The 14,399-nt window shown below is 39.1% G+C and overlaps 1 protein-coding gene across 4 annotated transcripts in view; it reads right to left on the bottom strand.

Annotated features, from left to right (window-relative positions):
- mctp2b (multiple C2 domains, transmembrane 2b) overlaps positions 1–14,008 on the bottom strand; it is a 35,195-nt gene extending 21,187 nt beyond the window's left edge. The window contains exons 1-3 of one of the 4 annotated variants that reach the window (XM_035160841.2): positions 13,834–14,008; positions 6,072–6,642; positions 2,382–2,435 (exon numbers count right to left, since the gene is read on the bottom strand). In XM_035160841.2, coding sequence (XP_035016732.2) covers positions 2,382–2,435; positions 6,072–6,593 — 576 coding nt within the window. In that variant the 5' untranslated portion in view covers positions 6,594–6,642; positions 13,834–14,008. Of the gene's footprint in view, positions 1–2,381; positions 2,436–6,071; positions 6,643–13,707 lie in introns of all 4 variants that reach the window. The other 3 variants (XM_035160824.2, XM_035160832.2, XM_035160848.2) reach the window with 3 other exon arrangements.
- Between the last annotated feature and the right edge of the window lie 391 nt (positions 14,009–14,399).

The raw sequence follows: 14,399 nt of genomic DNA, 5'->3' as shown, positions 1-14,399 counted from the left end.
ATTTATGTCAATATAGAAAAAACTTTTTGGAAATAAAGACCGGCTGCACAAAAAAGGTGAATCAGTTGAATTCCAGTCGCTGCTGGTGTACGTCGTCTGTTTATTTATATTGATGTATCTCACATCAGAATCTCAACAAATTCAAGACTATTTATTTTTGCTCTTAACAATACACATGCCAAGTGAGAAGCTGATAAGATGAACAGCTCTAGAGATATGTCAGCTACAGACAGACAGAGAGACATTTCTGAAATTAGACTGTCAAGCTGCCAAAAGAACAGCTTGACACTCCCAGTTTCTAAGTTTATCAGTGTATCTTACAGGATAATGTCAGAGTGGCCGTCTGTCAGCTGAAGATCAGAGGCAGCTTGGTGATGCCACTGGACAATGACCTTAAACATTACTACAGAATGACTAAATCATAAGAAAATCCTCCTTTTGAGGTGGTCCTGTCAGAGCCCAGATGCTTACCCAGTAGATATAATGTGCACCTCAGAGAGTCGTTGACTGCAGACATCATATGACTGAGCTGAAGCAGAATGCTCTTGAACTCCTCCTGAATGTTGTGTCTGATCTGCAGCTGCATCTTTATTTCTGTGTTTAATCTTCACTTTTTTGTGTGTCAATGGAGGACTAGCCAAGTATGAATTTGAATTTATGATCAGTGCATCACCTGTTTTACTTGACAATAAAGAGTCTTGAAATCTTGTTATTACTGTCAAAAAAGGTTCAACCAGTCAGTAAATCCAAGGGTTAATTTAGTTTCCCAGCAGCACTTTGATTGTTTAAGAGGTGTGCTCAGCAAACAGATGACAGATTACATGTTTGTGTGTTAATAGCTTGGGCACATTGCGTCACTTGTGAAGATCAGGTCATATTGAATTTACCAGGTCGTCCCAAAGACTTCATAAAACGGAATATCTATTAAACCTAAATTAAAGGGACCATATTTTACACCTTTCTGGGATTTACTTTGAGGTATTGGTTCCCCTAAGAGGATATATCAGTGGTTTAAAGTAAAAAAAAACTGCATCAATTTGTATTTCCATGTCCTCTCTCCTGCCTCTCTCTGGAGCTGCAGACAGAACAGGCTGTTTTCTCCTGCCTCTTGAGCCCCTCCTCTGATTGGCTGACTGCACTTTGAGTGGCACGCAACTAGGTAAACACAGCTGAAAGTCACGTTGGTATGTTTGGATACCGCTATAGAAGAACAGCCACATATTTACAGTCGGTTACAACAGGATGTTTCTGAACGGTGAGTTACACCGTCATCATGTTTGTTCAAGTTTTAGCAGGACAGTCGGCCAAGGTAGGAGTAACGTCCCGAGTTACAGTACGGAGTTTCACAATGGAGTTTCAGTCCGAGTAAAGAGTAACGTCTAGGTTACTCCGTACTGAGCACAGCCGCACGTCAGAAGAAATAAAGCGTAACCGCTGGTCTCGAACAGTAACGTTCTTAGTAGGAATGTGCACGGACACATTCTCTTCCTTGCATCCCTCCACACTGCAGTGTTTCTTCAGTGTTGTTTGTTGTGGTTAGCTAACAAGCTGCTAGCTCAGCAACATGTCTGCTTGGTGTCGCGTTCGGTGTGGAGGGGTGGTGGTGTTGACAGGGATGGGGGGGTTCGGAGGCTGGACTGGTACCGGCTGGGTGGGGCGGAGAGACGAGTGCGATCCCGAATCACATCATACGGGGGAGGAAGTACGAAACAAGACGTTTCAATAACATATTTCTTAGAATGGACTGAGTGAAAAAGTCCAGGAAGTGACTGTTTTCATACTTTGAGGGTCCCTACTGACCCCTTCAAGTCATTACGGATAGTAAAAGCCCAGAAAATGTATTTAACACAATATGGGCCCTTTAAACACTTGACTATTGTTTTTGATGCAACAAAGAAAAAATGGCTTTCTGCAGTTGTAGACTATCTATATTCCCTGTCCATGCATTGGATTATTTAATCACTCTCCACCAAACCAAGCATCTTTCACAGAATAAAAATCCAGTTGCCTGGAATCACCCGGTGCACACAGCGTCCCGATCCTGACACGACCACAAAAGCCAGGGTGACACAGACTGATTACTGAGCCACACACAGCCTACAGTCCCATCATGTCCCGAACACAATAATCTGGAATTAAACTTTGACATCAGTGCATGTGTGTCAGCCAAAGCACAATGCGACTGTCTGAATCATACATAACAATAACACCAGCACAGACACTCGACAAAACCCCACAACGTACCCACACAACCATTTTTAGCATCTTGTTTAATTTGTGAGATAAATCCTTAGTAGAAATAATAAATAGTATCAAATAGGTTAATTCAGGAACACAGAATCACAAATGAACAAATCCACAAACTGGAGAACAGCACTTACATTATGCACGTCTCCCTCCTTTAACACTTGACCAGTGAAATCACGATTATCATACTGCGGAGACAAACATAAATACATGTCAAAAATCGACCATGTGACATAAAAAATGATTTTAAAAGCATGTGACGTACCAGATGATGAAAAAGGAAAGTTTCAGTCTGCTGATCAGCTAAAGGTTCAGGGACTGATCTCTCTTTGGCATTTCTACCACAGGGATAAATCCTCTAAGCATTTATTAAAAATTCCAGCTATCCTGGTGACTGAACTGAGTTAAACCCCAGAATATGGTAATGGTAATTACTTTTCTCTTCTGCCCTGTTGTTCAGCTCAGTAACTTCAATTCTGACTTTTGCTGCAAACTGATGAATTAAAAAAGGTAAATCATTATTCATTGATTTCTTTTATGGATGTGTCCAGAAATCTCCAGTATGGAAAACGTTCCTCTATCGCTTTATAAATACTAGAATGACACTCATGGGAGTGCATACATCGACCAAGGTTCAATAGTCCCTTTAAAACTTAATCAAGAGGCACCAAATTTCACAACGATTCACAAATTATATCCTGGGAAAATGTTTAAAAATGCTTTATCTTGCAATGTTAATAAAGGATAAAGGATATCCTAGATCTGCACCAAAGTTTAATTGGTTCTTTCCAGACCCGTACCACATCCTTAAACCAAGAGCTGGTGTTTTTGTAAAATCTTGCTTACAAACAAACAAACAGACCAACAAACAAACAAACAGACAGGGGTGAAAATCTAACTTCCTTGGCAGGGTAATAGTATTTTTTACTGCACATTTTACAGCTTAACTTATGAGTTACTTAGCAAATACATTTTTTTTTACAGGTAAAATATATGAAGACATTAAATTTATTAAAAAAAAACTTTGCATTAGGTCAGTGTTTTTAGAAATTAAGACAGAAATGGTGATTTTCCTGTTTTCAGCTATGTGGTTTTAACTTTCAGGGACACATGGTTTAAAAGGTCATGGCTGGATTAACCTGTTCTGTGGCCTCAGGGCAAAAATAAAATGCTTGGACCCTGTTCACACAGTTTGATATTAAACTAGGTGAAATACATTGTCTAGATAAAGTAACTCAGGACAAGTGAATTTTACTCAACTTTTACTTGACTGACCACAATATTCCTGCAGGTTGCAGTTTACACGGCAGTTGTGTATACAGTATACTCACTGGCCTAGTGTGTGGATCTCAACAGTGTAGTTCTGTCCCAAATCAAGCACAGTCAATGCACTCTCCACAAATGATGATCACAACATGTGACGACTATTGTTGCCTCCCAAAACATCTGCCAGCTTATAAACTACATTCAAATTTCTTGTGTGCGCCCCCTGTGCCCATCATTTTCACAAATTTGAAATAAAGTAAAAAGACAATAATGCATGATGAAAGTTAAGGAATGACCAAAGTACAGTTCATTCTGAGGGGAAGATGAATGTCTTTACAAAGGCAACAGCAATCCATCCAATATTGAACCATTTCCCTAAAACCTAATCATTTTGAAAGATGTTGAACATATTTTTACAGATGATAGTGCTTGAGTTTAATTTCCATAATTCAAAAGTGAGGACAGGATTCAAATGTAACTATCAAGGGTGTGGTGTGAAGTCCTAAGACAACATTTAATATTTGCTGTTGTTGTTCAGCAGCACATTTGGTTCAGTCATTGTCAGTTCGATGTGACCGGCATCTATTTCACCTGTCCAACTGCATTCTAACCACCACCCCTCTAGGCGCACTGTTAAAGGAAAATAATCCAAAAATACAGAGTGTTTTTAAACTTTTCATTTCTAAAATATGATTCATGTATTTATTAATCAAAGTATGGGAAGCTCTGTCATGTGTCTAACAGTGAAGACAGAAACTCAGCAGTTTTAACCACAGAGAAAGAAATGGAGGCATCAAGTACGTGGAGATGATTCAGGACAATTATTTTCCTTTGTTCAATCCATTGAACCATGTATTTACTGATTTAGGAGCTTTGATACAAATGGTACATCCACTAAAAAGGTGTGTGTTTGTTCAGTTAACAAAGACGAGGTTAGATCACTTAGGTATACAGGCCCTGACTTCTACAATCCTTTGTGTCCTTAGATAATTATGAAGCCAATGTAGACTTCTGTGACACTTCAAATTTCTGTGAAATCCAAAAGATCTAGTTAAATGGTGACATTGGCCCAATAGCCATAACATCTCAGAGGAGTTATAATATCAAATTTGCCTTAGAAGTAACTGTTTAGAAATGTTTTTGAGTAATGACACATTACAAGAAAATATATAAAAACATGAAACCATATTGCTAAACTATCCGCAGCTATAAAACCTGACTGGTTATGAACTGAAACACTGCTTAAATTCCTATAATACTATGTGCATTGTTGCTATAGTGACACACATACTATGCAGAACTTGTTCAATCATGTCCAACTAAAAACCAATTGATTGACATTGAGTCAATTATTTCTTCATAACATGACACCAAGTACATTAGGTTCCGTTAAAAACTACTGTTGTACAAAAGGACTGACAGCCCTTGTCCTTGTGTTTTACCTTTACAAACAGAGTATATGGAAAACTTTAATTCAATGTTTCAGATTACATGTTTTTTAAAGATATTTTATACCGCATAAATAAACTGGATCTTAATGTATAGAAATGGAGGATGAATAAGGATTCATTTAAAAAAATCCTACACATTTATCTGTTATTGTTTTGTGTTTAGTAGAACTCAGATTGCCCCCTGTTGACTAAACCAGATCTTTTCATAAATGAAGCATATGAACCATTACAGCAACAACCAGCAGAATATGTGGGATTAGAGTCATATTCAAAAATATTTGTGTCACAACAAAGAAATCTCTTAATGCTTGCTCAAAGTAAGTAACAACCTGAAAATTGGCATTCACATATGCACATTTCATTTGTAGATATGTGCGCCTCGGTCAATTAGATCAGTAAGTTGCTTTACCTAATAAAACTTGATGATTCCTACTGATTTAATACCTTATTGACACATTATCACAGTCAGTCAGTGATACATCAATCGCTCTCAGCATACAAGCATACTAGAACAAATGTTTGCCCTAAATGTCGCTAGATGAGATATTTTAGAAATATCCTAAACATTCCTATCATACCAAACAGATTTTTTGTCTGTTTCTCTGTGTACGCACACACACACACACACACACACACACACACACACACACACACACACACACACACACACACACACACACACACACACACACACACACACACACACACACACACACACACACACACACACACACACACACACACACACACTTATTAGGAAGGAACTCCTATGTCATCTCTATCCAGCTTCAAGTTAAACTTTGTATGTTCTGTGCAAACACACCTGACAACACACACCTGCCACCTGATCACAGGCACTTCACCCTCTTCAACTTGTGTGTTTCAGGAAAACAATATACACGACTACTCAAGCTTGTTCGACTGTCATAGTGTCTGTTTATATTCCTACAAATGTATTGACTGAAAGACAGATACAAGAATTCAATATGAGATATATTTGGAAATAAAAATATTATCTTAGTGCCATCTAAAGGCCTGTTTATGCATTTAAGAACTGGTCTGTTTTTTTTAAATACTGAAACAACTTTTAACATGAACGATCTGTACCTGTGAGCTGTCCTCTGAGATTTCCACAGAGGGATGGTCCGGGCTATAGACAGTCATCATCTCCGGCAGTTCCAGCTCCTCAGGCTCCATGCCCCTTGCAGGTCTGTAGTTTGTCTCCGGAGAGTTTTCCTCTACCTCACCGAGACTGTTGAATGACTCCTGGGAGGAAGCCCAGTCTGTACAGTCTGCAGCCACGCTCAGTCTGTGTTCACTCCTCCCTACTCCTTCACCAACTACTCCCATGTTCAGGCCACTCCCAGCTCGTTTCTGGCTTCTCGAAAGAATGACAAGAGGTGTGGAGGGGTTACTGTAGCTGGTAGTGTTGAATTGTTGAAGCTGCGGGCTGGAGGAGATGCTGGCATACTCCTGCCTCATGTTCCTCATGTCAGGAACAGAGGAGCTCATCCGATGGTCCATGGCGTGTTGAAGGTGGGCAACCTCCTTGTTTGAGCTCGACTTGTCGCGCCGAAGATGTAGCTTCTTGCGGAGATGGTGCAGCATGCCTGGCTTCTTGGAATCCATGATGGGAGGGAGGTTCAGTCTGTGTCTAACATCTGTACTTCACGCACAACTACAATAAAAAAACAACAGAGGAACAGAGAAGTCAGTCACAGTCATATGCTTAAGCAAACAATTCATCAATGTTCATGAGGGCTGGGTTGAAAGTTTGTAATGAGTCAGATACTCTGACTTTCATGCAGCTGTATGAATATAACATTATAATATATATATATATAATATTTAATAGAAATATAGAAATATAGCAGGGCGTTGTGCATGGGGACACACTGGTTGTCCAGAGGCAGACAACACTAGTAGTGTGTGTGTGAGAGAGTATGATGGTTCATGTAAGAGAGTATAGAAGTGTTTGTAAGAGAGTGTGATGGTACATGTGAGAGAGTAGTATTAATTACCTCTCAAAGGGCCTCTCATAGTTTACTTACGGAATGTCATACACAAACAAGATCTGCAGTGTACCACTGACATGAACAAACAGCAGGGAAACCGGTAAATATAACAGTCAGGCCATGTTATGAGGCATCTCTCATACCACTCATATTTCAAGCTGTCATCTCTCTGAATGTTCTGTTACACAAACAGCAGTAGTACTTGCCCAGAACTGCAGTCGCTTCAGACAAATCCTGATTTTGTAAAGCAACAGACCAATAAGCCTCTTAACAGCTTCATACTTTGTGTAGTCATTAACTGCAACTGCTGACCTGCCATGTTATCAGCTTGTAAAGAGGAAGTGGAGGAAGAGGCGGGGAGGGCACAGGTGAAGGAACAAGACAGGAATCAGTGTTTACAAAATCAGCAAAGAGGATGAAAGATGTTAATGAGTCAAACTGAAAATGGTGTCTGAGGATGAGAGCACAAAATGTTTTAAATTGTACACCTCATCTCAGACACTTACAGTGAAACAGTAACAACTGACGATATTTTTCCAATGAATTATCTAGTAAATAACTATGTATATCTATATGTATTTTGGAGTTAACGGGTAATCTAATGACTGATATCTGCAGCCTCGATTCACAATTCTCTCGCCTGACCCAGATATGAGGATTAGATGGTGCATTAGACAGACAGAGACAGCAGGCACAGGAAAAGGATGATGGCCTCGAATAGGCCATGACTGCTGATCTGTTTGTTATTTGAATGACAACTGATTGAAGTCAAAGGAACACATATTTACAGCAATACAGTTTGATCAGGCCCAAGAGAAAAATGATAAAAATATTAAAAAAGCAGACATAAAAAAACTGTTATTATTTTCTTATTTATTCTCACTGACTGTGAATTGACTGGAATGTTTCCAGCTGTAATGATGATTTGCCTTTTTTTATAACTGCAACTGCATCTCTGCAAACCTTTTCATTTGTCTGTTTCTCTTAGTAAGCTCGATATTCTGCATCTACTTTTCTTTGGATGAAATTTGCCATGACGCTTGTCAGTGATGACACAACAGCTAGGTGTGTTTTGCTTGCCCGACCTTGACCTGACAGGCACTACAGCCAGATGAGACCACCCAAAAGGAAACGTGAGTCTTCGTTCTGTTATTTTTTCCATGTTATTTTCTTTTATCACATTAAAAAGTAATTCATGAATGGCCTCACGGGCTGCCTCAACATATGGGTCATTGACGTGACGCCTATATTTTCTGTCCGACTGCATTTTCTTCTGTTAAAAAAAGGTTTAAATACATAAAGAAATACCATATATATGTAGTACCTGTCCTGTATATGTACACACTTTAAATTTCCAAAAACCATGAGTTATTTAAATGTTTCTGTTTTTTAAAGTGTCAAAATATCATGTGGTGCAACCGTCCGGCCATGACTGCTGTTGTGAAAACTTCTTTGAAATTACTCAAAATCTATTCAAATTTATTTTCTGCCATATTTGGCATGATTTCCAAAGTCTTTTGTAATCCTGTACAAAATTGCAAAGCATTTGCATTTATATTTCCATCATAGTATACAAACAAACTTTGTCCGATGATGTCCATTTTATGAAATATCATGTGGTGCGACCATCAAGAAAGGACCAATTTGGGACTTTGATGTTGAAATGTTGTTGATGGAAGCAGCAACAGGTTTGTAACTCTCTCTCAAATTTGGAAAAAAATAACCTTTTTCACAGCTGGTATGTAGTTGCCACATTTGGATATCATGTGGTATGACCTAAAAAAAAACAATGAATTCTAAGTTATTTAAAAAAATATATATTTTGATTATAAATTTCATAGTGACCTTTTGTGCTGACCTAGTTTGTTTTCTTTAGGTGGCCAATTCTGTGGCTGTAAATTTTGACTGAACTAGAAAAACATCATGTTGTGCGACCAAATGTGGTGCGACCATTGCAGAGTGTTTTACATGATAGATATATGTCCTAGATTGGGAGTTTGGGGGCTTTTTTAAATTCAATTAATGATTTATATACATAAAGTACTTTATTTTAGTATTATTTGGAAAATATTTCCATGCAATTAGAGTATTTTAATACTGATACAGTATGCTTAAATGAATGGTATTTTTTAAACATTTTTATCAATTTTATGCACTTTACCGGAAAAATAAGTCTGTTAACTACATTTAATAAGGGGACGGTGACATTATAGAACAAAAATATGAGATCATTATTTACAAAAACTCTCAAGAAATGCAACTACTTTGTTACTAATGACTTTATATTATTGAGAAATTGTAAAAAAAAGAAATGTAAGCATATTAAGGAAATTAATTCATTTTAAGATAAATTACGGTCGCACCACATGACATTTCTTAAGGCCACGGCCAATTCATCTAGATGAAAAAACACTAAAATCAAATAATTAGAAATTTGTATATGATTTTATGTGTACACAACATTCCTAATGTTTGAATAATTATAATAGATATTCTTTTTTTTGTGTATTTTAAAATTGGCTTGTTAAAAACTTCATTGACCCATATCTCACGTCTGCATATAGCCCAGAGGTCAACCGTCTAGTCTACTAAAGATACGTTGTGTTGACATGGTTACAAAATGTTCATGTTTATGTGACCTCAAATTAGACGCCACTGTGTGAAGAAAAAATAAATCCCAAGGTTGTGATATTAACATTTTCCAACTGTTTAGATTATCAAAGGTCTTGTTTGTAGGAAAATGAGATAAACCTGTGACATGTGTTTGGCCTTGAGCTCCCACATCTTAGTGTCCCTGACTCTGAACCAAGGCTGCTGGGACTGAAGCAGAGTGCGATCACTGGAGATGGAAACTGACAAATCTACACATAGCAGCTTTAAAGGCTCAGTGTGAAAGATTTCGTGCCATCTAGCAAACAACTGAAGACCTACCACCAAACCCCCCTCATTCAAGAGTGTAGGCGAACCTACAGCGGTCTTCAAATGTCGCAAAAATGTGAAAAGTCTCCTTTATAGTCAGTGTTTGGTTTGTCTACAGTATAGAACCATGGAAGAGGACCTGCTCCTGAAGCTGAAATGGCCTATTCTGAGGTAACAGAAACACAATGATGCTCAGTTTCACGTGATTATACACTAATGAATGAATGCTAATGTTGCTCAGTCTCTCCTGTTTGTAATATCACATTCACAACATTTTATCAGATTTTATTTGATACTGGTGAGGTTTTTATTATTTAAAACCCCAGACCGTATCATTCCAGATGTGCTTAATAATTTCTGTCCTGACCTGGTTGAGGCCTGGAGGGGCTTCATCTGTCTATACTTCCAGTCTGTAAACAGGTAACTGGAAAGTCTTCACGACCAGTGCTGCTGGTTACAGCAGACAAACAAGTAAACCTGCACAACAGCCTACACAGCTCACAGACCACATCCCTTTCTCACTGGATTCTATTGTTGAGGTGTTAGACTACAGTAAGTTATTCTCAAACACTGGTTACTGGCTGAGGTGGGGATCAGAGCTGTGGTGGTTTTGGTGGACATCAGCTGAGCACTTCTCAGGAGTATTTAAACAAAGACACTCAACATCAATAATTAACTTGGAATAATCCCAATAATGCCAGCAGCAAATGTTATGAAGTATTGCCAAAGTCACAAGACTAAAAGAGCATCATGGGAGCAGAAAAATGATCAACACACATTAAACAGGTCGATGGTATAATTATATCAGTGAGATAATCAACCAGGTGGCCACAATGCAGAGTGGACAACGACCTTCATCTGACCTGACAGTCAAACCAGAGATCAACAATACTGAACCTGGTCTGGACAGACACTCACACTGACGCACTGACAGGCTGCAGCTTCATTTATAATTTCTCAATGGGGAGAAGTACGTTTCCCTCCATTATTGATTTGTAACAAAAAATGGCACATTATGTTAGACATTTTTTCATAACTTGACAATATATCCCTGCTGATAGCGTGAAGGCCGTAGCACACACCAGCTCAGTTCTAGGAGAAGCTGAGGAAGTCCATCTTTCCTGCAGACAGCTTTGTCCAGAAAGCCACGTGACAAACAAGACTTTGTCACATTTTAGTCATTTATTAAACCATAATTTAGATCAAGATAAACAAGCAACCAAAAGTGCAGGGGTCAATGTGACAGTGTTAAACAAACATGAAACAGCATGTGATGATCATAAAGAGAGACTGATCGTAAATTAGAGTAGATATAATGCATCCAAGTCGAATATCCTTGAAAGACTGCTGATTCGACAGATTGGCACGTTTGTTTTTACTTCTTTACTGATGAAATTAGAGATGTCACGATACCAGCATCAGAAATACTGCTGAAAATGCTGGGTCGGATATCAGTGAGTACCAATCTATGTACTGATCAGAGACCACATCTTTAAAGGGGACATATCATGAAAATTCCACTTTGTTAGTGCTTCTACACGTTAATGTGGGTATCTGGCATGTCTACCAACCCAAAAACTCTGGGGAAAAAACACTTGCGCGTTTTGTTATGGTTCCTCTAAGTCAGAAACGTCACGCTTGAGTGACTGGAATGAGCTTCCTGTGTACTGTGTCGTCACAATACACTGGAAGTCTCCCTACATGGCCTTGACCCACCCCCCACCTCATCCCCCCCGCCCCCCCACACTCGTTACGCCGGGTTTACACCGGACGCAGCGAGGCTGCGAGGCAGCGCAGCGCCGTTCTCAAGCGCGCAGCCGCCTGGCTGTTCACACGGGACGAGCATTTCTCCGCGCTGGTCAGCCCGCGATTCTGCTTTCTCCGCTTGTTGTTGTACCCGTTGAATGTCGGGGTTCGGGGGTAAATGATGGTCTTCATAGCCCCCCACACCCCTCTCTTTCTCTCTCTGTCTGTCTGCTTGTGTGCTTGTAGTGGATGGGCAGAGGGGGACATTTAATTATGTGATTGGGAAAATTAAAACTCCAGGACAACAGAAGGGGAATACAAAGTATGGGATGCATATTTGATCATTTATATAATCATATCAAATATGTAATTTATATCGTTTAAAATCATGGGGGGAGAGGGGGGAGGGGGAGCTGGCTCACTAGCATTTAAAGGAACAGGCACTCAAAACAGGTCACTCTGTGGAGGGCTGTTTTAGACAGGGTAAAAAGGGTGCTGTTTTAAATGATCCTTGTGGTATTTTGACCAAAGTATGTTACAGACATTTCATTAAGACCCCAAGGAACCATATCAACTTGTGGTAAAATGGGCATGCTATGTCCCCTTTAAAGTTTAATAGATTGATAGAACTGCAATTTTTCTTTTTCCAGAACAACAGCTGGGTTGTACAGCCAATGTAGCAGTTATTTACAGGAATGAAACGTTAGAGAGATCTGGTTAAAATAAAAAAATGACTGGACCATTCAAAACATTAAAGGTCTTTTATTTTTCTAAACTGTGGCTGCACTTTAAAAGCTATTTAAAGGATGTAATTGTTGTGTTTTCCTAGATGTATTTATTTTTTGTTGTTTTTCGGTTATGACTGTTAAACTGGATAATAAAATAGGCTTCATGGCATCATATGTAATTGTTTCCCAAATGGTAATCTGAGCCAGGCCATACAAGAATGATAGCAAATCATCACTTCCATAGACAGTTAGCTATAGCATACAGCTGGTAAAATACAATACATAAGTTGGTGTAGTTTTAAATGCACTGGTACTGGATCTGTACTCTGTATCTGCAAAACACAGTCTAGGTGTTGGAATCTGTGTCGCAAAAGAATAATGGCACATGAAGCAGAGCTGTTTGAGGAGATCTGTATCACTCCATCTGTCTGAAGTGAGGAGTTAAAGTTATTAGTCATGTTTTGTTAATAACAATTGTGTAAACTCGATGTGACTTGATGAAACTCTTTACAAACTAAAGCCTCAGTCGTTGTTCTTACATGTGCTGGAGCAAGACCACACGTGTACCGGTGACTCCAATAAAAACATGCATGTCTGCACAGAGCCGACCGTGCGTCTAAACTCTCACTTCAAAATGAGGTCATCGACTTCACAAAACACCACAAAGAAGCCACACAAGAGACGATAGCATTTTGAAATGCAACTGTGTTTATCTATTGTTATAAAGAACAGTGACTGACTGGATATATATATATGAGAGAGAGACAGAGAGAGAGAGAGAGAGAGAGAGAGAGAGAGAGAGAGAGAGAGAGAGAGAGAGAGAGAGAGAGAGAGAGAGAGAGAGAGAGAGAGAGAGAGAGCATAAATATACCATGTGGGCTAAGATGAATAAGACTGGGCAGTCTTGTCAAGACAAGAAGCCATTTCCTGCATTTCAGTTTGTGGTTCCTTCACTTTGATATGGAGCAAGGCTACAGCTCAGTGAAGAAAACAAAACAAGCAAAACATAAAAGAACTCTTTCAATCAACTAAAACAAACTGCAGTTAATCTGCAGTTCTGGTGGATCTAGAGTTTCTTGTTGGACCACTGGACAACAGTGACTCATTAAACACATTTCGTTTGAATTATATTGAATATATGACTCAGTCTTATCGCTGAGAAAACCTTTATAACTCTAGAAAGACTCTTTGTAAGTGTGTGTGTGTGTGTCAGGAGATAGACAGTAGTCGTTTTCCAGATGTTGAGCGGAGTTTAACATTAACCTCAGGCTGGTATTTACAGAAGCAGGACACTGAAACGGAAGATGTCTGAAGGGAATGGGTGGAGATTCACACCTGTCCCGGGACGGCGCTCATGTTTCCGGGCAGGGAGGTGACTCACCTGAGCGGCCCCACCTCAGAGACCCCCACTCAGCCGACTACACTCTCAGAGAAAGTAAAGAAGAAAGGATGAGCCGGTACCTTATTTTCCCGCTGCTGCGAACCTCTGACGACTCTTTCACCTCATGTCCGGTAAAGTGCTGTGGGCAGAGAAGCGACCGGCATCGGCTCCTCTCACCATGAACAGAACCGTGTGTCACTCACTTCCTCCTCCGAGACTCGCCACACATCTCTACCTCTGACAGATTAACACTTTCACAATAAAAGCTCTTCCGCTGACAGCAGAGGGCATCCTGGGACAGGTTTAAAAGTCTGAATATGACAAAGTATAACATCGTGTACAGTGTGTTTAAATATATTAACACGTGTTTAGTCGAGCCTGAACATTCTAATCTTTTACAAATAATATTATGGTATTAATCCACCTAATATATAGTCCAATTTTGTACAATTCGACTCTACCAACTCTGCATTTTAAAAGTAAATAAATTTATAGTTCATTGTGAATTAAAAAATAATAATATTACATTGTCACTGTGTCAACAAATCATAACTCTATATGACATGTTTTGAGTCATTTGGTTCCTTTCAAAGCTTCTTCTAAATATCCAAAAGATAAATCAAATATTTATTGATTTATTTATACA

Source organism: Hippoglossus stenolepis, chromosome 1 (genome assembly GCF_022539355.2).
Source record: "Hippoglossus stenolepis isolate QCI-W04-F060 chromosome 1, HSTE1.2, whole genome shotgun sequence".
Lineage (NCBI taxonomy): Eukaryota > Metazoa > Chordata > Actinopteri > Pleuronectiformes > Pleuronectidae > Hippoglossus > Hippoglossus stenolepis.
Note: the sequence above shows the minus strand (reverse complement) of the source record. Positions and strands in the feature narration are given on the sequence as shown.